Source organism: Vanellus vanellus (genome assembly GCF_965231255.1).
Source record: "Vanellus vanellus genome assembly, chromosome: 32".
Classification (NCBI taxonomy): domain Eukaryota; kingdom Metazoa; phylum Chordata; class Aves; order Charadriiformes; family Charadriidae; genus Vanellus; species Vanellus vanellus.
This window is the reverse complement of record NC_138937.1, coordinates 298,067-314,150: the sequence shown is the minus strand read 5'-3', so window position 1 is coordinate 314,150 and position 16,084 is coordinate 298,067. Positions and strand designations below refer to the sequence as shown.

General features: G+C 59.2%; 2 protein-coding genes across 2 annotated transcripts; both read left to right on the top strand.

The window, feature by feature from the left end:
* Positions 1 to 2,881: 2,881 nt before the first annotated feature.
* LOC309682750 (uncharacterized protein) lies at positions 2,882 to 6,336 on the top strand. The gene is made up of 3 exons (XM_082496868.1): positions 2,882 to 3,245; positions 3,841 to 3,956; positions 4,927 to 6,336. The coding sequence occupies exons 1-3, from the start codon at positions 3,214 to 3,216 to the stop codon at positions 5,748 to 5,750; spliced, it is 972 nt and encodes a 323-aa protein (XP_082352994.1). The 5' UTR covers positions 2,882 to 3,213; the 3' UTR covers positions 5,751 to 6,336.
* Positions 6,337 to 7,981: 1,645 nt separating this feature from the next.
* Positions 7,982 to 16,078, top strand: SH3BP5L (SH3 binding domain protein 5 like). Its single transcript, XM_082496865.1, is given in 8 exon segments — positions 7,982 to 8,017; positions 8,983 to 9,447; positions 9,616 to 9,638; positions 9,640 to 9,658; positions 10,908 to 11,036; positions 12,519 to 12,680; positions 14,293 to 14,466; positions 14,710 to 16,078. Coding segments are annotated over 7 exon segments (1,134 nt in total). The 5' UTR covers positions 7,982 to 8,017; positions 8,983 to 9,234; the 3' UTR covers positions 15,124 to 16,078.
* Positions 16,079 to 16,084: the final 6 nt, after the last annotated feature.

Genomic DNA, 16,084 nt, shown 5'->3' with positions numbered 1-16,084 from the left:
CCCCACTCATTGACACCCCCCACACACTGTTTTGGGGTGCTGGGGCAGCCCCTAAAGTTGGGGTACAGCCTACCGGCCCCCCAAAAGCGGCACACGAAGGAGAGGGGTGACCCCCACCTCTGTGGGGTTTGAGGGGGGGGCTGAGGGCTGCCGACCTCCCCAGTCTGTCCCCTCCACCATCATCCCACTGTGGAGGCGCAGGGGGACCCCCACATCCACCCCCCCCCCCAAGAGAAGCCGACCCGGGGGGGGGTTTGGGGGTACCAACACCCCCCAGACGCCCCTATGGATGCTACGAGTGCGGGAAAGCTTTCGGCAGCAGCTACGCTTTACTGACCCATCGGCGGATCCATACGGGGGAAAAACCCTATACGTGCCCCGAACGTGGAAAGGATTTCACCCGCGGTTCAACGCTGCTAAATCATCGTAGAATCCATACGGGGGAAAAACCCCATATGTTGGCAAAGACTGCGGGGAAACATTTTGGCAACTGTTCAACCTATATCCACCATCGGAAAACCCACCCGGGTGAGGGTCCCTATAGATACGCCGACTGCGGGGCGAGTTTTAGAGATAACTCTTCTCTCGGTCCACATATAGGCGACGTGCCCTACGTCTGCCGCGACTGCGGGGTAGATTTTATCTGGAGTTCGGCTTTAATCCGTCATCGGCAGATTCATACGGGTGAGAAACCCTATAAGTGTCCGGATTGCGGGAAGAGTTTTAGCGATAATTGGGTGTTATCCCGGCACCGGCGGATCCATACGGGCGAGAAATTCTATAAGTGCCCTCAGTGCGGGAAGAGCTTCAACGACAGCTTCTCGCTGATGCGTCACCACCGCGTCCACACCGGGGAAAGACCCTACCAGTGTCCCCAGTGCGGGAAGAGCTTTGTGGACAGCTCGACCCTCATCGATCACCAACGCATCCATACGGGCGAGCGACCCTATAGCTGCGCCCAGTGCGGGAAGAGATTCAACCGCAGCTCCAACCTGGTGACCCACCAACGCATCCATACGGGGGAGCGCCCCTACGCCTGCCCCAGCTGCGGGAAGAGCTTCAGTCGCAGCTACAGTTTGGTGACCCACCAACGCATCCATACGGGGGAGCGACCCTATAGCTGCGCCCAGTGCGGGAAGGGGTTTTACCAGAGCTCCCTCCTCGCCCGTCATCACCGCACCCACCTCCGGGAGCCGCGAAAATGAAGGGGGAAGGTCAAGATCGCCCCATTTTTGAAGCTCGGTGCCACCGGTGATGCCTTCTCCACCTCCTCAGGGACCGTGAAATGGTGTGTCGGCTCAGGAACCACTTCATTTCCCCGCCGATATTTTCATATTTATTATTTTTCAAGCATCTTTCAGTTTGGTTTTACCAAAATAAGTCTTCATCGTGGTGACAGCCTCCTGGAGGGACAAAAGGGACGTGGCAGGAAGAGACCTCAGCCATTTTTTCGGGGTGAAAAACATCCCCCCGGGGCATTTTAGCATCACTCCGCAAGGGGATTTTTCACCCTGTGCTGAAGGAAACGGGGCGACGAGGTGGGATTGAGGCATTTTGAGGTGAAAAAAACCCCACCTTTCTCCTCTTCCATGCTGATTTAGGGAGATTTAGACCCAAAAATCTGTCTCTGCTCTTCCCGTCGCGGCGTCGGTGTCCGACTGGTGGCTGAAAAATTAGAGGTTGGTGAATAACCTGTGGTTTAACACCACTTTGGTGTTATTTTCTATTAATAAAATGATAAAATTATATAAAGGGCAGATGGGTTGACACCTCTCGGCTTTTGCCCCTGCCCCCCCCAACCTTTTTTCCCCCCCAGCCACCCCCAAAATTCACCCTCCCTCCAGCAGCTGATTTTGGCAGGGACAGAGTTAATTATTTTCCCAGCGCCAACCATCGTTTGGCTTTCGGAGGGGAATAATGTTGATAACACCCCCCAGGTTGCGGTTGTTGCTAAGCAGTGGAGGACTTTTCAGCTCCGCCTGACTTCAATCTCTGTTTATTAATTAAGGGGAGGGGGGGGAAATTGGCCACGGAGAGGGGGGGGGAGCGGGAGCGCGTCTCGGGGCCAAGCTGAGCGTCGCTTTCAGGTGGTGAGCAAGTGGTGTTGTGCTTCACTTGTTTTGTGTTATTCTTTTATCATTCTTTTTATTTTCCTCTTCCCTTTCTGTCCCGTTGGACTGTCTTTATCTCAACCCACTCATTTTACCATTTTCTTTCCGATTCTCTCCGATTCTCATCCCCGTTCTGGGGTGGACGGGTTAAATCCTGACAAGACTTCATTTTTCTTTGGGTTTTATTCCTCTCTCTTTTTCTTCTTTCTCTTTTTCGTTACAATTTATCTTAAAATTCTATTTTATTTCAGTGACCTCAACCCATCCGTTTATTCCCTTTTCCGATTCTCCCCCCCTTGCCCCGTCCCAACGGGGTCGGAATAAACGAGTAGCTGCTCAGTTGCCGCCTGGAGTTCCTTTTTAGCGCCCGACGTGGGGTTGAGATAATGACAGATTTGACCGGAATGGATTAAAACCAATTATTTATAAGCATTCATTATATTAATTTAATAGCCGCCGGTCACGATGTTGATTTATTTATTCTCGGGGTTGTGTTCGGTGACACCTTCCTCGCCGTATACGTCCCCTCCGGGGGCTGTTTGTCACCTCGGGGCCCTGGAGGAAGATTTTCGTCACGCTGCGTGATGCGCTGAAATTCCCGGTGTTGGGATTGCCCTCACCTCCGCGTCATCTCGCGAAAGCTATTCATCATTCCCACTTTTCACCTTTTCTCCACGGAGAATATATGGGCGGGGGGGGATGGGGGGGGGGGGGGGGGAGATGAGGGGAGGGGACACTTTTTCCCCCTCCCAAATCCTCCTTCACCACCTTCTCCTCCTCTTCCAGGCCGGTGACGACACCTCCTGAGAACTTCCAAATATCTGAATATCCTTTGGGATGTTCCAACCGGCAAATTCCCAGCGCCGTGTCCCCTTCTCCCGGTTTCGGCGGCGACAGAGTTAATTTTCTTCCTGGCGGCTTCCGCTTTTGAGATTTGGTATGAGAGGAATTTTGATAACACATATTGTTTTACTTGTTGCTAAGCGATGTTTACATTGCTCAAGGACTTTTTCAGGCGAGAGGGAGCAGGGACAGGGACAGGACAGGGACGTTCTATCCCATGGACGTCCTTCGCTGTGGATAAACGGGGGCCGGATCCGCGATGGCCGCGCTGAGCGATCCCTCACCGGGGGGGTGAGTAATTCCATCCCGTCGCTCATTTTGTATATTTTTTCACCGTTCTCATTAATATTTTTATTTTCCCTTCCTCTTTTACTAAACTCTATCTCAGCCCACCGATTTTTTTTCCCCATTTTTTTCTCCCTCTTCTCCCCGTCCCGCTGAGGCGGGGGGGTGGGGGGGGGACAGTGAGCGGCTGCGAGGTCCGAATTGCCGCCCGGGGTTAAACCGCGACACTCCTGAGCGCGGGTCAGCTCCCGCGTCCCGTTACACTTCTCACCGGTTATAAACTAATTACAATTAAACCCCTCGTTAAGAACATCATCCCCCCCCCCCCCCCCAGCGACCCACCACCACACCAACCACCAGGGAGAATATTAACTCCATCCCAGCCAGAACCAGGACCCCCCCCCGGCACTGGGGGGATGCCCATCCCCGGCTCCTGCGTCCCACCGATGCCCCTCCGTGGGGCAACACCCCCCAGGACCCTCTTCACCCCCCCCCCAGCGATTTTTTCCCCCCCGAAATCTCTTTTTTTTAGGGGAAATGCTAAAACGCAAACGCCGGAGGAAAGTGGGGTGATGGTTTTTTTGGGGTTGTCCCCTTTTAGGGTTGTCCCCACGGAGGTGACGGCCATGGAGGATGCTGCTGCGCCTCTTGTCCCGCTCCCCACAGCCGGCGGGGGGGACACCGTGGAGAGGAACGGGGACAGCGCGGTGCCACCAGGTGAGAGTCCGCGGGCCTGGGGACACGGCAGGGGGTGGATGGTGGTTGAGAAGTGGCTTTGGTGGGGACAAGGGTCTGGGGACATGTAATGGTGGTGGTATTTTGTCCCTAATTAGGGTCTTGTGCCGTGTCATATCCCCAAACCTTCTGCCACCGTGTCCCAATCCTTCTGCCACTGTGACAACATCCCTTCTCCAGCTGTGTCCCCAACCCTTGTCCCACCGGGAACCCAAACCTTCTCCCACCATGTCCCCATCCCTTCTCCCACCACGTCCCCATCCCTTCTCCCACCACGTCCCCATCCCTTCTCCCACCACGTCCCCATCCCTTCTCCCACCACGGCCCCATCCCTTCTCCCACCACCTCCCCATCCCTTCTCCCACCACCTCCCCATCCCTTCTCCCACCACCTCCCCATCCCTTCTCCCACCACGTCCCCATCCCTTCTCCACCATGTCCCCATCCCTTCTCCCACCATGTCCCCATCCCTTCTCCCACCACCTCCCCATCCCTTCTCCCACCACCTCCCCATCCCTTCTCCCACCATGTCCCCATCCCTTCTCCCACCATGTCCCCATCCCTTCTCCCACCATGTCCCCATCCCTTCTCCCACCACCTCCCCATCCCTTCTCCCACCACGTCCCCATCCCTTCTCCACCATGTCCCCATCCCTTCTCCCACCATGTCCCCATCCCTTCTCCCACCATGTCCCCATCCCTCCTCCCACCATGTCCCCATCCCTCCTCCCACCATGTCCCCATCCCTCCTCCCACCACGTCCCCATCCCTCCTCCCACCACGTCCCCAAACCTTCTCCCACCACATCCCAAGGTGCCTCCTGACTTGGAGCCTTGATCCTCTGCTGGGACCATCTGGCTCTTGGCTGACCCTTTCCCTCAGCCACAACTCCGGCGCTTCCCCGGCCCCACTCCACGTTGACCCTCTCCTGGGGACCTTCTCTCTCCCCAACAGATTTGGGGTCACTCAAAGAGGAGGAGAAACGGCAGCAGGATGCTCCTGAGCAAGTGGATGCACCGGTGGACGCCACAACCTCCAGCCAGCAGCCGTCCCCGAGGTCCCATCCCGGAGGATCCCCACTCCCAGGGCAGAAGGGGAGGGATGAGGCACCCAACACCTGCCGGGAATGCGGGAAGAGCTTCCGTCAACGCTCGGCGTTGCTGGACCACCATCGCATACACACGGGCGAACGCCCCTTCAGCTGTCAGGACTGCGGCCGCTGCTTCAACCATCGCTCCAGCCTGATCACCCACCGCCGCATCCACGCCAGCGACATGCCCTACAAGTGTCCCGACTGCGGGAAGAGCTACCGCATCAGCAACAACCTCCGACGCCATCGGAAGACGCACACGGACGAACGACCTTACCGATGCGAGGAATGCGGGAAGAGCTTCCGCCACAAATCCACGTTGACCATCCATCACCGCGTGCATTCGGGGGAGAAGCCCTACAAGTGCTCCGAGTGCCACAAGAGCTTCACGAACAGCTCGGGGTTGGTGCAGCATTGGTGGACCCACACCGGCGAGAGACCCTACGACTGCTCCCAATGCGGGCGGTGTTTCCGCAACACCTCCCAACTGGCGCAACATTGGCGGACCCACACGGGCGAAAGGCCCTACGAGTGCCCCGAGTGTCACAAGAGCTTCACAAAAAGCTCTGGGCTGGTGCGCCATTGGCAGACCCACACCGGCGAACGACCCTACGACTGTTCCCAGTGCGGGCGGCGTTTTGCCGACAGCTCCCAACTGGCGCGGCACCAACGGACACACGCCGTCTAGCGCAGGCATCACCACCCGGCCCATGGGAAGATCGTTTCCAACCATCCCAGGATCACCAAGCACCGATGGATGTGCAGTGGTGAGAAAGATTCCCGGTGCCCCGACTGCAGCAGAGACTTCAACCATCGCTCCCACCTCCTGATCCTGGAGCAGAAACCCCACATTCACCCGGGTCACCCCAAAAGCTTCACCTTCAGCACCCAACTCATGCAGCATCGGCAGATCCATCACGAGGAGAAGCCGTAGGGTTACGCCGAGTGCGGCAAGAGCTTTTGGCACAGCTCCGGTCACGTCTCGCATCTCAAGAGACACCGGCCGAAGATGGAGACCACCCAATGGGGGACCATTCCCCTCCTGGTGGCGTCTCAGACATACCTACATGTGACGGTGGTCCCTGGTGGTGGCACCGAGGAGAAACCAACCCATCCACCCACATCCACCAGCTATTGGTTTTCTTTCCCAATATGTTTTTATATAGAAAGTGGCTTTTTAGGGGGATGTTTTTAAAAAAAAGCCACCCCCATCCTGTGCATTTTTTGCCTTAGACTCTAAATGAGGGGAAGGGAGGGAGGGGAGACCCAGGACCTTCACCCAAGAGACAAGACAACACAGTAAAATGGGTGTTTCTCGACGTCTCCTTTTAATTTCTTGATGTTTTCAGCCCTAATTAGGGTCTTTTTGAGCGAGGGGGCTGGACGGAAAGAAAATCGGGGCCAAAATAAAAGCATTAACGTGTTATCATCGTGTGAGTGTCTCTGTGGTGGTGACACAGTGGGGGTTGTGTGGGTGGAAGAGTGTTTTTTGGAGAGGAAAACTGAAAAATGCCCTAATTTTTGAGTGGTCGGGAGCATCTTCTGCTCCTGGAGGGGGAGCGGGACGAGAGGCGCAGCAGCATCCTCCATGGCCGTCACCTCCGTGGGGACAACCCCCGAGGGGTGGCGGGGTTCGAGCCCCGCTGGCAGGAAGGTCCCCGTGGCCGCTACCGCCATTCTCCCGCTGTCCCCACAGGAGAGTTTGGGGGAGAAGAGGGGGAGAGTTTGGGGGAGAAGAGGGGGAAAAGGACCCCCGTTTACCCACGGCGCAGGACGTCCATGGGGTGGAACGTCCCTTTGGACACCTCGCCCCGTCCCTGCTCCCTCTGCGCTGCTGCGGGATGCTGGGAAAAAAAAAAAAGTCCTTCAATAATATAAACATCGCTTAGCAACAGCTACAACAATACGCTTTGGGGACATTCCTCTCATACCAACTCTGCCCGCAGCAACCGGGAGGAGGAAAATTAACTCTGTCCCCGCCGAGAGCAGGACAAGGGACAACGCTGGTGGCTGCTGCAGCGGTGGGTCACTGGGGGGGGTGTGGGGGGGATGTTCTTAACGAGGTGTTTAATTGTAATGAGTTTATCAGTGGTGATGAGTGTAACGGGAAGGAGGAGCTGACCCGTCTGCCTGGGGCGAACGTATACATGGATATACGCGTATGGGGGAGTTTGTATGTGCGTGTAACCACGGGGGGGGGGCGTATATGTCCCCATCTACACGTGTGTACATACGTGTGCGCAGACGCCCCTATAGCGGCGCCCCACGGGGCCGGGGACGTATAGATGTGGGGACGTATAGGCGCCCGTGTGCCTATAGGGGGAGGAATGGACATGTGGGCCCCTATATGCCCCCCCGAGGGGGGTCTGTGCGCACACGCGTGTGTACCCGCGGACACACCCGCCCACGCGCATCTATAGGTGTCTATAGGCGCCTATAGGCCCCACGGCGGCCTCTGCAGCCCCCCCGCCCTCCTCTCCCCGCACACCGCGGGCCTCGGGCCGCCCCACACCCCCCCGGGGCGCCCCCAAACCCCCCGAGAGACCGAGACTGCCCCAGAGGTGGGGGGGGGGGGGGGGGAGAGGAACGTTATAAACGGGGCCGCGGCGCTTTAACAGCGCTTCCAGGCGGCGGCCGCCATCTTGAGGCGCGGCGGCGGCGCCGTAAAACAAGATGGCGTCGCCCTCCCGCCCCTCCGCCGCCGGCCTTTCCCCGCCCCGCCGTGAGGAGGAGCGGGTTCAGGCGGAGCGCGACGGCTTCGTGGTGCCCGAGATTCATCTCCGCGCCCGCTCTGAGGCCGTCGGGGAGCGGGCGGGCCGTGGAGACGGCGGGCGGCGGCGGGGCGCAGGGGGCCGCCATGGCGTACGGCAAGAGGAGGCGGGCGGGCGGAAGTTGTGTGTGGCGCTTCCGCTTCCGGTGGGTCCGGGGGGTGGAGGCGGTGTGTCGGAGCGGGAGGTAAACACAGGCCGCGGCCCCGCCTCGGGGGAGGGGGGGCAGAGAGGGGGAGAGGGGTGGGGGGAGCTTTGGGGGGGTTATGGGGGGCGGGTGGGTGGTGTTGGAGGTGGGGGGGGCCGTGGGGGAGGGAGACATAGGGGTATCTGGTGGGGGGAGTGCGGTGAGGGGGCCTGGGGTGGTCCTTGGAGGGATGTGGTGGGGCATTGGAGGGATATAGGGGGCATTGGAGGGGTTGGGGGGGCAATGGAGGGATCTAGGGGTCGTTAGAGGCGTGGGGGCCGTGTGTGGGCGGGAATTGGAGGGATATGGGGGGCATTAGGGGCTTAGGGGGCAAGTTGGGGGGCGGCATTTTGTGTGTTTGGGGTCATTGGAGGCATATAGGGGGCATTGCAGAGGTGGGGGGGGTATGTGTGGGTGTCATTGGTGGGGTGTAGGGGACATTAGGGGATTAGGGGGCATATTGGGGGGCATTTTGGGGATTTGGGGGGCATTGGAGGGATATAGGGGTCATTGGGGGGTTGGGGGGCATGTGGGGGGGTATTGGAGGGATGTAGGGGGACATTAGAGGGTTACGGGGTGATTTGGGGGGCATTAGAGGGATATAGGGGTCATTGGATGGGTTGGGGGCCGTGTTTGGGGGCCGTTGGAGTGATATGGGGGGGTGTTGGAGGGATATAGGGGTCACTGGAGGAGTTGGGGGCACATGGGGGCAATTAGAGGGATGTGGGGGGGCATTGGATGGATATGGGGGTCACTGGAGCGATATGGGGGTCCTTGGAGGGGTAGGGGGGGCATTAGAGGGGTAGGGGGGCATCAGGGGGATGGGGGGGCAGCACAGTGGGGGCATGTTGGGGGGCAATAGGAAGGATTTGGGGGTGCGGTGCATTGTGGGGGGCACAGAGGGGTATATAGAGAGGGAATTTAGGGGGGGGGGGGACACTGATGTTTTCCCGGTTGTTTTCCAGGTGCCCCCCCCATCCCATCTCCATCCTTCCAGCTCCCAAATCATCGTCCCCTGGGGGGGGACACACACGCACGTCCCCCTGCTCCCTTCCCCCCCCCCCCCCCCCCCTTGCCCCACATTTGGCTCACCCCCAAAATGCAATAGGACCCCTTGCAGGGGTGGGCCGGCGCTGAATGGCCCCCCCGCTAAGATGCTGGCCCCCCCCTGAAACGAAGCGGGACCCGCCGTCGCCCAGTTTGGGGGGGTTCCCGTTATGGGGGACGCGGAGGAGAGACTGGTTTGGGGGACAAACGGAGAGGACGGACGTCAGACACCTCCTGGTCAGTTGGGGGTCTCCCCAGGGAGGGACGAAGAGGAGGTGGGGGCGGCTGTTTCGGGGGGGCCGCACGAGAGCGTGGAGCCCAGGACACCCCCGAAAGTGGTAGAAGAGGAGGAGGAGGAGGAAGAGCTGGACCCCAGGATACAGGTGAGGAGTGGGTGCTGGGATGGTCTTTTTTTTCCCCAGTTCTCCCCCATTTTGGTGTGTGGGAAGTGTCGTCTTTTCCCAGTTCCCCCCCATTTTGGGGGGGGTGCACAGCAGATTTGGGGGGTCTCTCTTCCTTCACCCCATATTTGGCTTCTCCCCCCACCCCAGGAGGAGCTGGAGCACCTCAACCAGGGTGGAGCTCCAGCTGGATGTGAGATGCTCCCCAGTCCCTTACTGGTCCCCCAGTCCTCGATCCCTCGTCCTTAACTGGTTCCCAAGTCCTTTTTCCTCACTCCCAAACTGGTTCCCCAGTTGTCCCCCTCAGTCCTTGACCCCTGGTTCTTAGCTGCTTCCCCAGTTCTTGTTCCTCGCTCCTTAACTGGTTCCTGAGTCCTTGGTCCCTCGTCCTTAACTGGTTCCCCCATCCTTGTCCCCCAGTCCTTAATTGGTCCCTTGCTCCTTGTTCCCCAGGTCCTTAACTGGGTCCTCAGCCTTTAACTGGTCCTCCAGTCCTGGTTCCTTGGTCCTTAGCTGGTCCCCTGGTACCTAACTGGGTCCCCAGTCCTATCTGGTTCCCCAGTCCTTGTTGCCCCAGTCCTTAGCTGGTCCCTAACATGGCCGCCCTGTCCTTAACTGGTTGCCCAGTCCTTGTTCCCCTGGTCCCTAACTGGGTCTCCTGGTCCTTAACTGGTCCCCCTGTCCTTGTTCCCCTGGTCCTTAGCTGGTTCTCCAGTCATTGTCCCCTGTCCTTAACTGGTTCCCCAGTTTGTGGTCCCCTGGTCTTAACTGGTCCCCCCGTCCTTGGTCCCCTGGTCTTTAACTGGGTCCTTCATCCGTTAACTGGTCACCCTGTCCTTAGCTGGTTCCCCAATTTGTGGTCCCCTGGTCGTTAACTGGTTTCCCAGTGCTTTTTTCCCTGGTCCTTAACTGGGTCTTTATCCCTTAACTGGTCCCCCTGTCCTTAACTGGTCCCCCAGTCCTTGTCCCTTGGTCCTTAACTGGGTCCACTGGTCTTTAGCTGGTCCTTAACTGGGTCCCCCGCCCTTAACTGGATCCCCCTGTCCTTAGCTGGTCCTCCAGTCCTTATCCCCGGGTCCTTAACTGGGTCCACCAGTCCTCAGCTGGTCCTTAACTGGTTCTCCCTGTCCTCACCTGGTCTCCCAGTCCTTGTTCCCCTGGTCCTTAACTGGCTCCCTCATCCCTTCACTGGTCCCCCAGTCCTTGTTCCCAGCCCTTCACTGGTCCCCCAGCCCTTCACTGGTCACCTTCACGCTCATCCCTGCCGCTTTTTCCCCTCGCTGGGATAACTGGGAAGGCAAAACCCCAGTGCTGACCGGTCTTCCTGGTTGCGACGGGGATGAAGGGGCACCGAGGAGGAGCCCCCGAAGGATGAGACATCCCGTTTTGTGTTTTTGTTGGTTTTTTGTTTGGTTTTTTTTTTTTTTTTCCCCTCCTCGCAGGAAGCCCGCACCGCTTATCGCCGCATCCTTTCCGAATCGGCGAGGAAACTCAACGCTCAAGGCTCCCAGTTGGGCAACTGCATCGAAAAAGCTCGCCCTTATTACGAAGCCCGTCGCCTCGCCAAGGAGGTACCGGCCAAAAATGGATGGGGGGGGCGGCGGCGGGGAGGGGAGGTCTTTTCTCTCCCTTTTACCCCTTTCCCGGTGTTTCTACCCCTTTCCCCGTGTTCGAACGCCTTTCCCCGTGTTCGAACGCCTTTCCCCGTGTTCGAACGCCTTTCCCCGTGTTCGAACGCCTTTCCCGGTGTTCGAACGCCTTTCCCGGTGTTCGAACGCCTTTCCCGGTGTTCGAACGCCTTTCCCGGTGTTCGAACGCCTTTCCCGGTGTTCGAACCCCTTTCCCGGTGTTCGAACCCCTTTCCCGGTGTTCGAACCCCTTTCCCGGTGTTCGAACCCCTTTCCCGGTGTTCGAACCCCTTTCCCGGTGTTCGAACCCCTTTCCCGGTGTTTCTACCCCTTTCCCGGTGTTCGAACGCCTTTCCCGGTGTTCGAACGCCTTTCCCGGTGTTCGAACGCCTTTCCCCGCGTTCGAACGCCTTTCCCCGCGCTCGAACGCCTTTCCCCGCGCTCGAACGCCTTTCCCCGCGCTCGAACGCCTTTCCCCGCGCTCGAACGCCTTTCCCCGCGCTCGAACGCCTTTCCCCGCGCTCGAACGCCTTTCCCCGCGCTCGGAACGCCTTTCCCCGCGCTCGGAACGCCTTTCCCCGCGCTCGGAACGCCTTTCCCCGCGCTCGGAACGCCTTTCCCCGCGCTCGGAACGCCTTTCCCCGCGCTCGGAACGCCTTTCCCCGCGCTCGGAACGCCTTTCCCCGCGCTCGGAACGCCTTTCCCCGCGTTCGGAACGCCTTTCCCCGCGCTCGAACGCCTTTCCCCGCGCTCGAACGCCTTTCCCCGCGCTCGAACGCCTTTCCCCGCGCTCGAACGCCTTTCCCCGCGCTCGAACGCCTTTCCCCGCGCTCGAACGCCTTTCCCCGCGCTCGAACGCCTTTCCCCGCGCTCGAACGCCTTTCCCCGCGCTCGAACGCCTTTCCCCGCGTTCGAACGCCTTTCCCCGCGTTCGGAACGCCTTTCCCCGCGTTCGGAACGCCTTTCCCCGCGTTCGGAACGCCTTTCCCCGCGTTCGAACCCCTTTCCCCGCGTTCGGAACCCCTTTCCCCGCGTTCGGAACCCCTTTCCCCGCGCTCGAACGCCTTTCCCCGCGCTCGAACGCCTTTCCCCGCGCTCGAACGCCTTTCCCCGCGCTCGAACGCCTTTCCCCGCGCTCGAACGCCTTTCCCCGCGCTCGAACGCCTTTCCCCGCGCTCGAACGCCTTTCCCCGCGCTCGAACGCCTTTCCCCGCGCTCGAACGCCTTTCCCCGCGCTCGAACGCCTTTCCCCGCGCTCCAACGCCTTTCCCCGCGCTCCAACGCCTTTCCCCGCGCTCCAACGCCTTTCCCCGCGCTCCAACGCCTTTCCCCGCGCTCCAACGCCTTTCCCCGCGCTCCAACGCCTTTCCCCGCGCTCCAACGCCTTTCCCCGCGCTCCAACCCCTTTCCCGACTCGTCGCGTAGGCTCAGCAGGAGACGCAGAAGGCGGCGTTGCGGTACGAGCGAGCCGTCAGCATGCACAACGCCGCTCGCGAGATGGTTTTCGTGGCCGAACAAGGGGTCATGGCCGACAAGAACCGCTTGGATCCCACCTGGCAGGAGATGCTCAATCACGCGACTTGCAAAGTACAGGGGGAGGGGGGGGCAAATCTTCATCTCTGGGGGGGGGGCAAAATCGTCCCCGCGGTTTGAAGAAGCCGTAATTTACGATCGTTCGGATTAATTATTCTCTCACCCGATGAGCCCATCCCCGCCCAGGAAGGGGAGTTGGGGGGGGGGGGGGACACACCAACCTGAGGGTTGAAATAGGAACAGGTTTAGGAGAATAATGCTGAATAATTAACATTAATAATACTAAAAAGCCAATACTTTTCCTTAACTGGGCTCCCCCGGTCCTTAACTGGTCCTTAACTGGGGTCCCCCGGTCCTTAACTGGGGTCCCCCGGTCCTTAACTGGTCCCCCAGTACTTGTCCCCCGGTCCTTAACTGGGGTCCCCCGGTCCTTAACTGGTCCTTAACTGGGTTCCCCCGGTCCTTAACCGGGCTCCCCCGGTCCTTAACTGGTCCTTAACCGGGCTCCCCCGGTCCTTAACTGGTCCTTAACCGGTCCCCCAGTACTTGTTCCCTGGTCCTTAACTGGGCTCCCCTGGTCCTTAACTGGTCCTTAACTGGGCTCCCCTGGTCCTTAACTGGGCTCCCCCGGTCCTTAACTGGTCCTTAACTGGGGTCCCCCGGTCCTTAACTGGTCCTTAACTGGGGTCCCCCGGTCCTTAACTGGTCCTTAACTGGTCCCCCAGTACTTGTCCCCCGGTCCTTAACTGGGGTCCCCCGGTCCTTAACTGGTCCTTAACTGGGGTCCCCCGGTCCTTAACTGGGTCCCCCGGTCCTTAACTGGTCCTTAACTGGGTCCCCCGGTCCTTAACTGGTCCTTAACTGGGTCCCCCGGTCCTTAACTGGTCCTTAACTGGGGTCCCCCGGTCCTTAACTGGGCTCCCCCGGTCCTTAACTGGTCCTTAACTGGTCCCCCAGTACTTGTTCCCTGGTCCTTAACTGGGGTCCCCTGGTTCTTAACTGGTCCTTAACTGGGTCCCCCCTGGTCCTTAACTGGGTCCCCCGGTCCTTAACTGGTCCTTAACTGGGTTCCCCCGGTCCTTAACTGCGTCCCCCGGTCCTTAACTGGTCCTTAACTGGGTTCCCCCGGTCCTTAACTGGGTTCCCCCGGTCCTTAACTGGGTTCCCCCGGTCCTTAACTGGGTCCCCCGGTCCTTAACTGGGTTAACTGGTCCTTAACTGGGTCCCCCAGTCCTCGTTGCCCCGGTACTTTATATCAAATAGGATGTTCGGGGTATGAACTAACCCCGTTGGGATCGAGCACCCGCGTCTCGCCTCCCCTCGCCCCCGCGCCTGGCGAGCTGGAAAACACCCACACCTTGAAAATACATAAATAACATATCTGTATATATATATATTAAAAAAAAGCTATAAAGTGAATATTTCCCCCAATTCAGGCGCTAAAGTCTTCCAAAACTGCCTTTTTCCCCCGAGCGTTGGGAGGGCCCGTGCTGAAAAGCGCAATTACTAAAAAGGGAAATTCGTCCCGCGGCGCTCGAACGGGGCCGGGGAAGGAGGTGGCCGGAGGTTGGGGGTGACGGTGGACAGCAGGGGGGGGGAGGGGGGTGATCCTGCTTCTAAAGGGGTTTTGGGGTGTCATCCTCCCCCCTCCCCATCTTCTCCCCAGGTCAACGAGGCGGAGGAAGAGCGGCTACGGAGCGAACGGGAGCACCAACGCGTCACCCAACTGTGTCAACAAGCCGAAGCCAAGGTCCAAGCCCTCCAGAAGTCCCTCAAACGCGTCATCGTTAAGAGCAAACCTTATTTCGAGCTGAAAGCCCAGTTCAACCAGATCCTGGAGGTACTGGGAATTTGGGGGGGGGGGGGGAGGAGGTCGGGGACAAACTGGGGTGGGAGGATCAAGGGTGCAGAGATGCCGTTTTGGGGAGGATCCTGCTGGTTTCTGCCGGTTTTTGGGGATGAAGCCGGGGAGAAAAAGGTTGGCGAGGGGTTGGGTCTGCCCTACGTTTTTGGGTTTTTTTTTTTTTTTTTTGGGAAGGGGATGCTGAGGTGGGCGGCGGTGGCCCGATGCCGTCTCTTGCAGGAACACAAGGCCAAAGTGACGGCGTTGGAGCGCTCGGTGACGCAAGCCAAGACGCGGTATTCGGTGGCGTTGCGTAACCTGGAACAGATCAGCGAACAGATTCACGCTCGGCGTCTCCAACGCCTCATCCTCCGTCGAGCTTCGCCCGTAGGAGCCGAAACCAGTCCTCAACACGCCGGTACCGAGGTCGGGGGGACAGGAGGGACACGGTTGGGGACCGAATGTCCTTCAGCCGATACTCTTTCGGTGCTCAGCCTTCAAACCATCGCCTCCGACCTCCAAAAGTTCGACTCGGTCGAACATTTATTGGGCTTGTCGGACGCTACCAGCCTCAACAACGATGAGCTGGAGGACCGGGAGCGCCGTCGGGGGGGACAGGGTCACTTCAAACATCACCGAAGCATCAGCCTTTAGTGCCCCCCCCCCCCCCCCCCTTCCTCCCCCAACTTGTCACCCCCTCCTCCCATCCTCGGTGGCTTTGTCACCTCTCCGGAGGAACCCCAAAACCTGACGGCTGCCGCCGATGCTGCGGTGGAGAAACCGGAGGTGATGGGATGACAATTGGGAAGCCTCTCGTTGACAAGGGGGGGGGACACACACCAAAATTTGGGGGGGGACACACACCAAAATCTGGGGGGGTTGACGCCAAAATCTGGGGGGGTTGACGCCAAAATCTGGGGGGGTTGACGCCAAAATTTGGGGAAGGACGCCAAAATTTGGGGAAGGACGCCAAAATTTGGGGGGGTTGACGCCAAAATTTGGGGGGGTTGACGCCAAAATTTGGGGGGGTTGACGCCAAAATTTGGGGAAGGACGCCAAAATTTGGGGAAGGACGCCAAAATTTGGGGAAGGACGCCAAAATTTGAGGGTGGGGGGTTGTTTTGGGGTTCCCCCCTCTGAATTTGGTGGATGTTTTTTGGGGGTGGGGGTCAGGGGGAGCCCTTTGCCGTTGGGCTGTTGAGTTCGGCTGCTCCGTTGGGTGTTAGCGGCGAGCGGCTGGGTGGGCGAAGCCGCTAACGAGGCGGCTTAACGAAGCCGGTGCACCCCTAAAACTTTGGGGGGGGGGATATGGAGGACTCCACCCTCTGCGATTAGGGGGGGGACACACACACGTCCCCCTTCCTTTCACCCCCCCCCCCTCACATTTCCGGTTGTTATTTGGGGTTATTTCCCCCCTTTTTCGGCAAAAGGCGACGCAGAAGCCGAATTGCACTAATGGGGGGGGGGGAGCCCCCCCACAGGCGTTTTGGGGTACGTAGAGGGGGGGGGGACACACACACAACGCGCCGGGGTTGTGATGAGAACCGCGCCGGTTTGAGGCAGCCCCCGGAGCGTATTTTTGGGGCAAATAAAGTTTTTAATCCCCCCTCTCCCC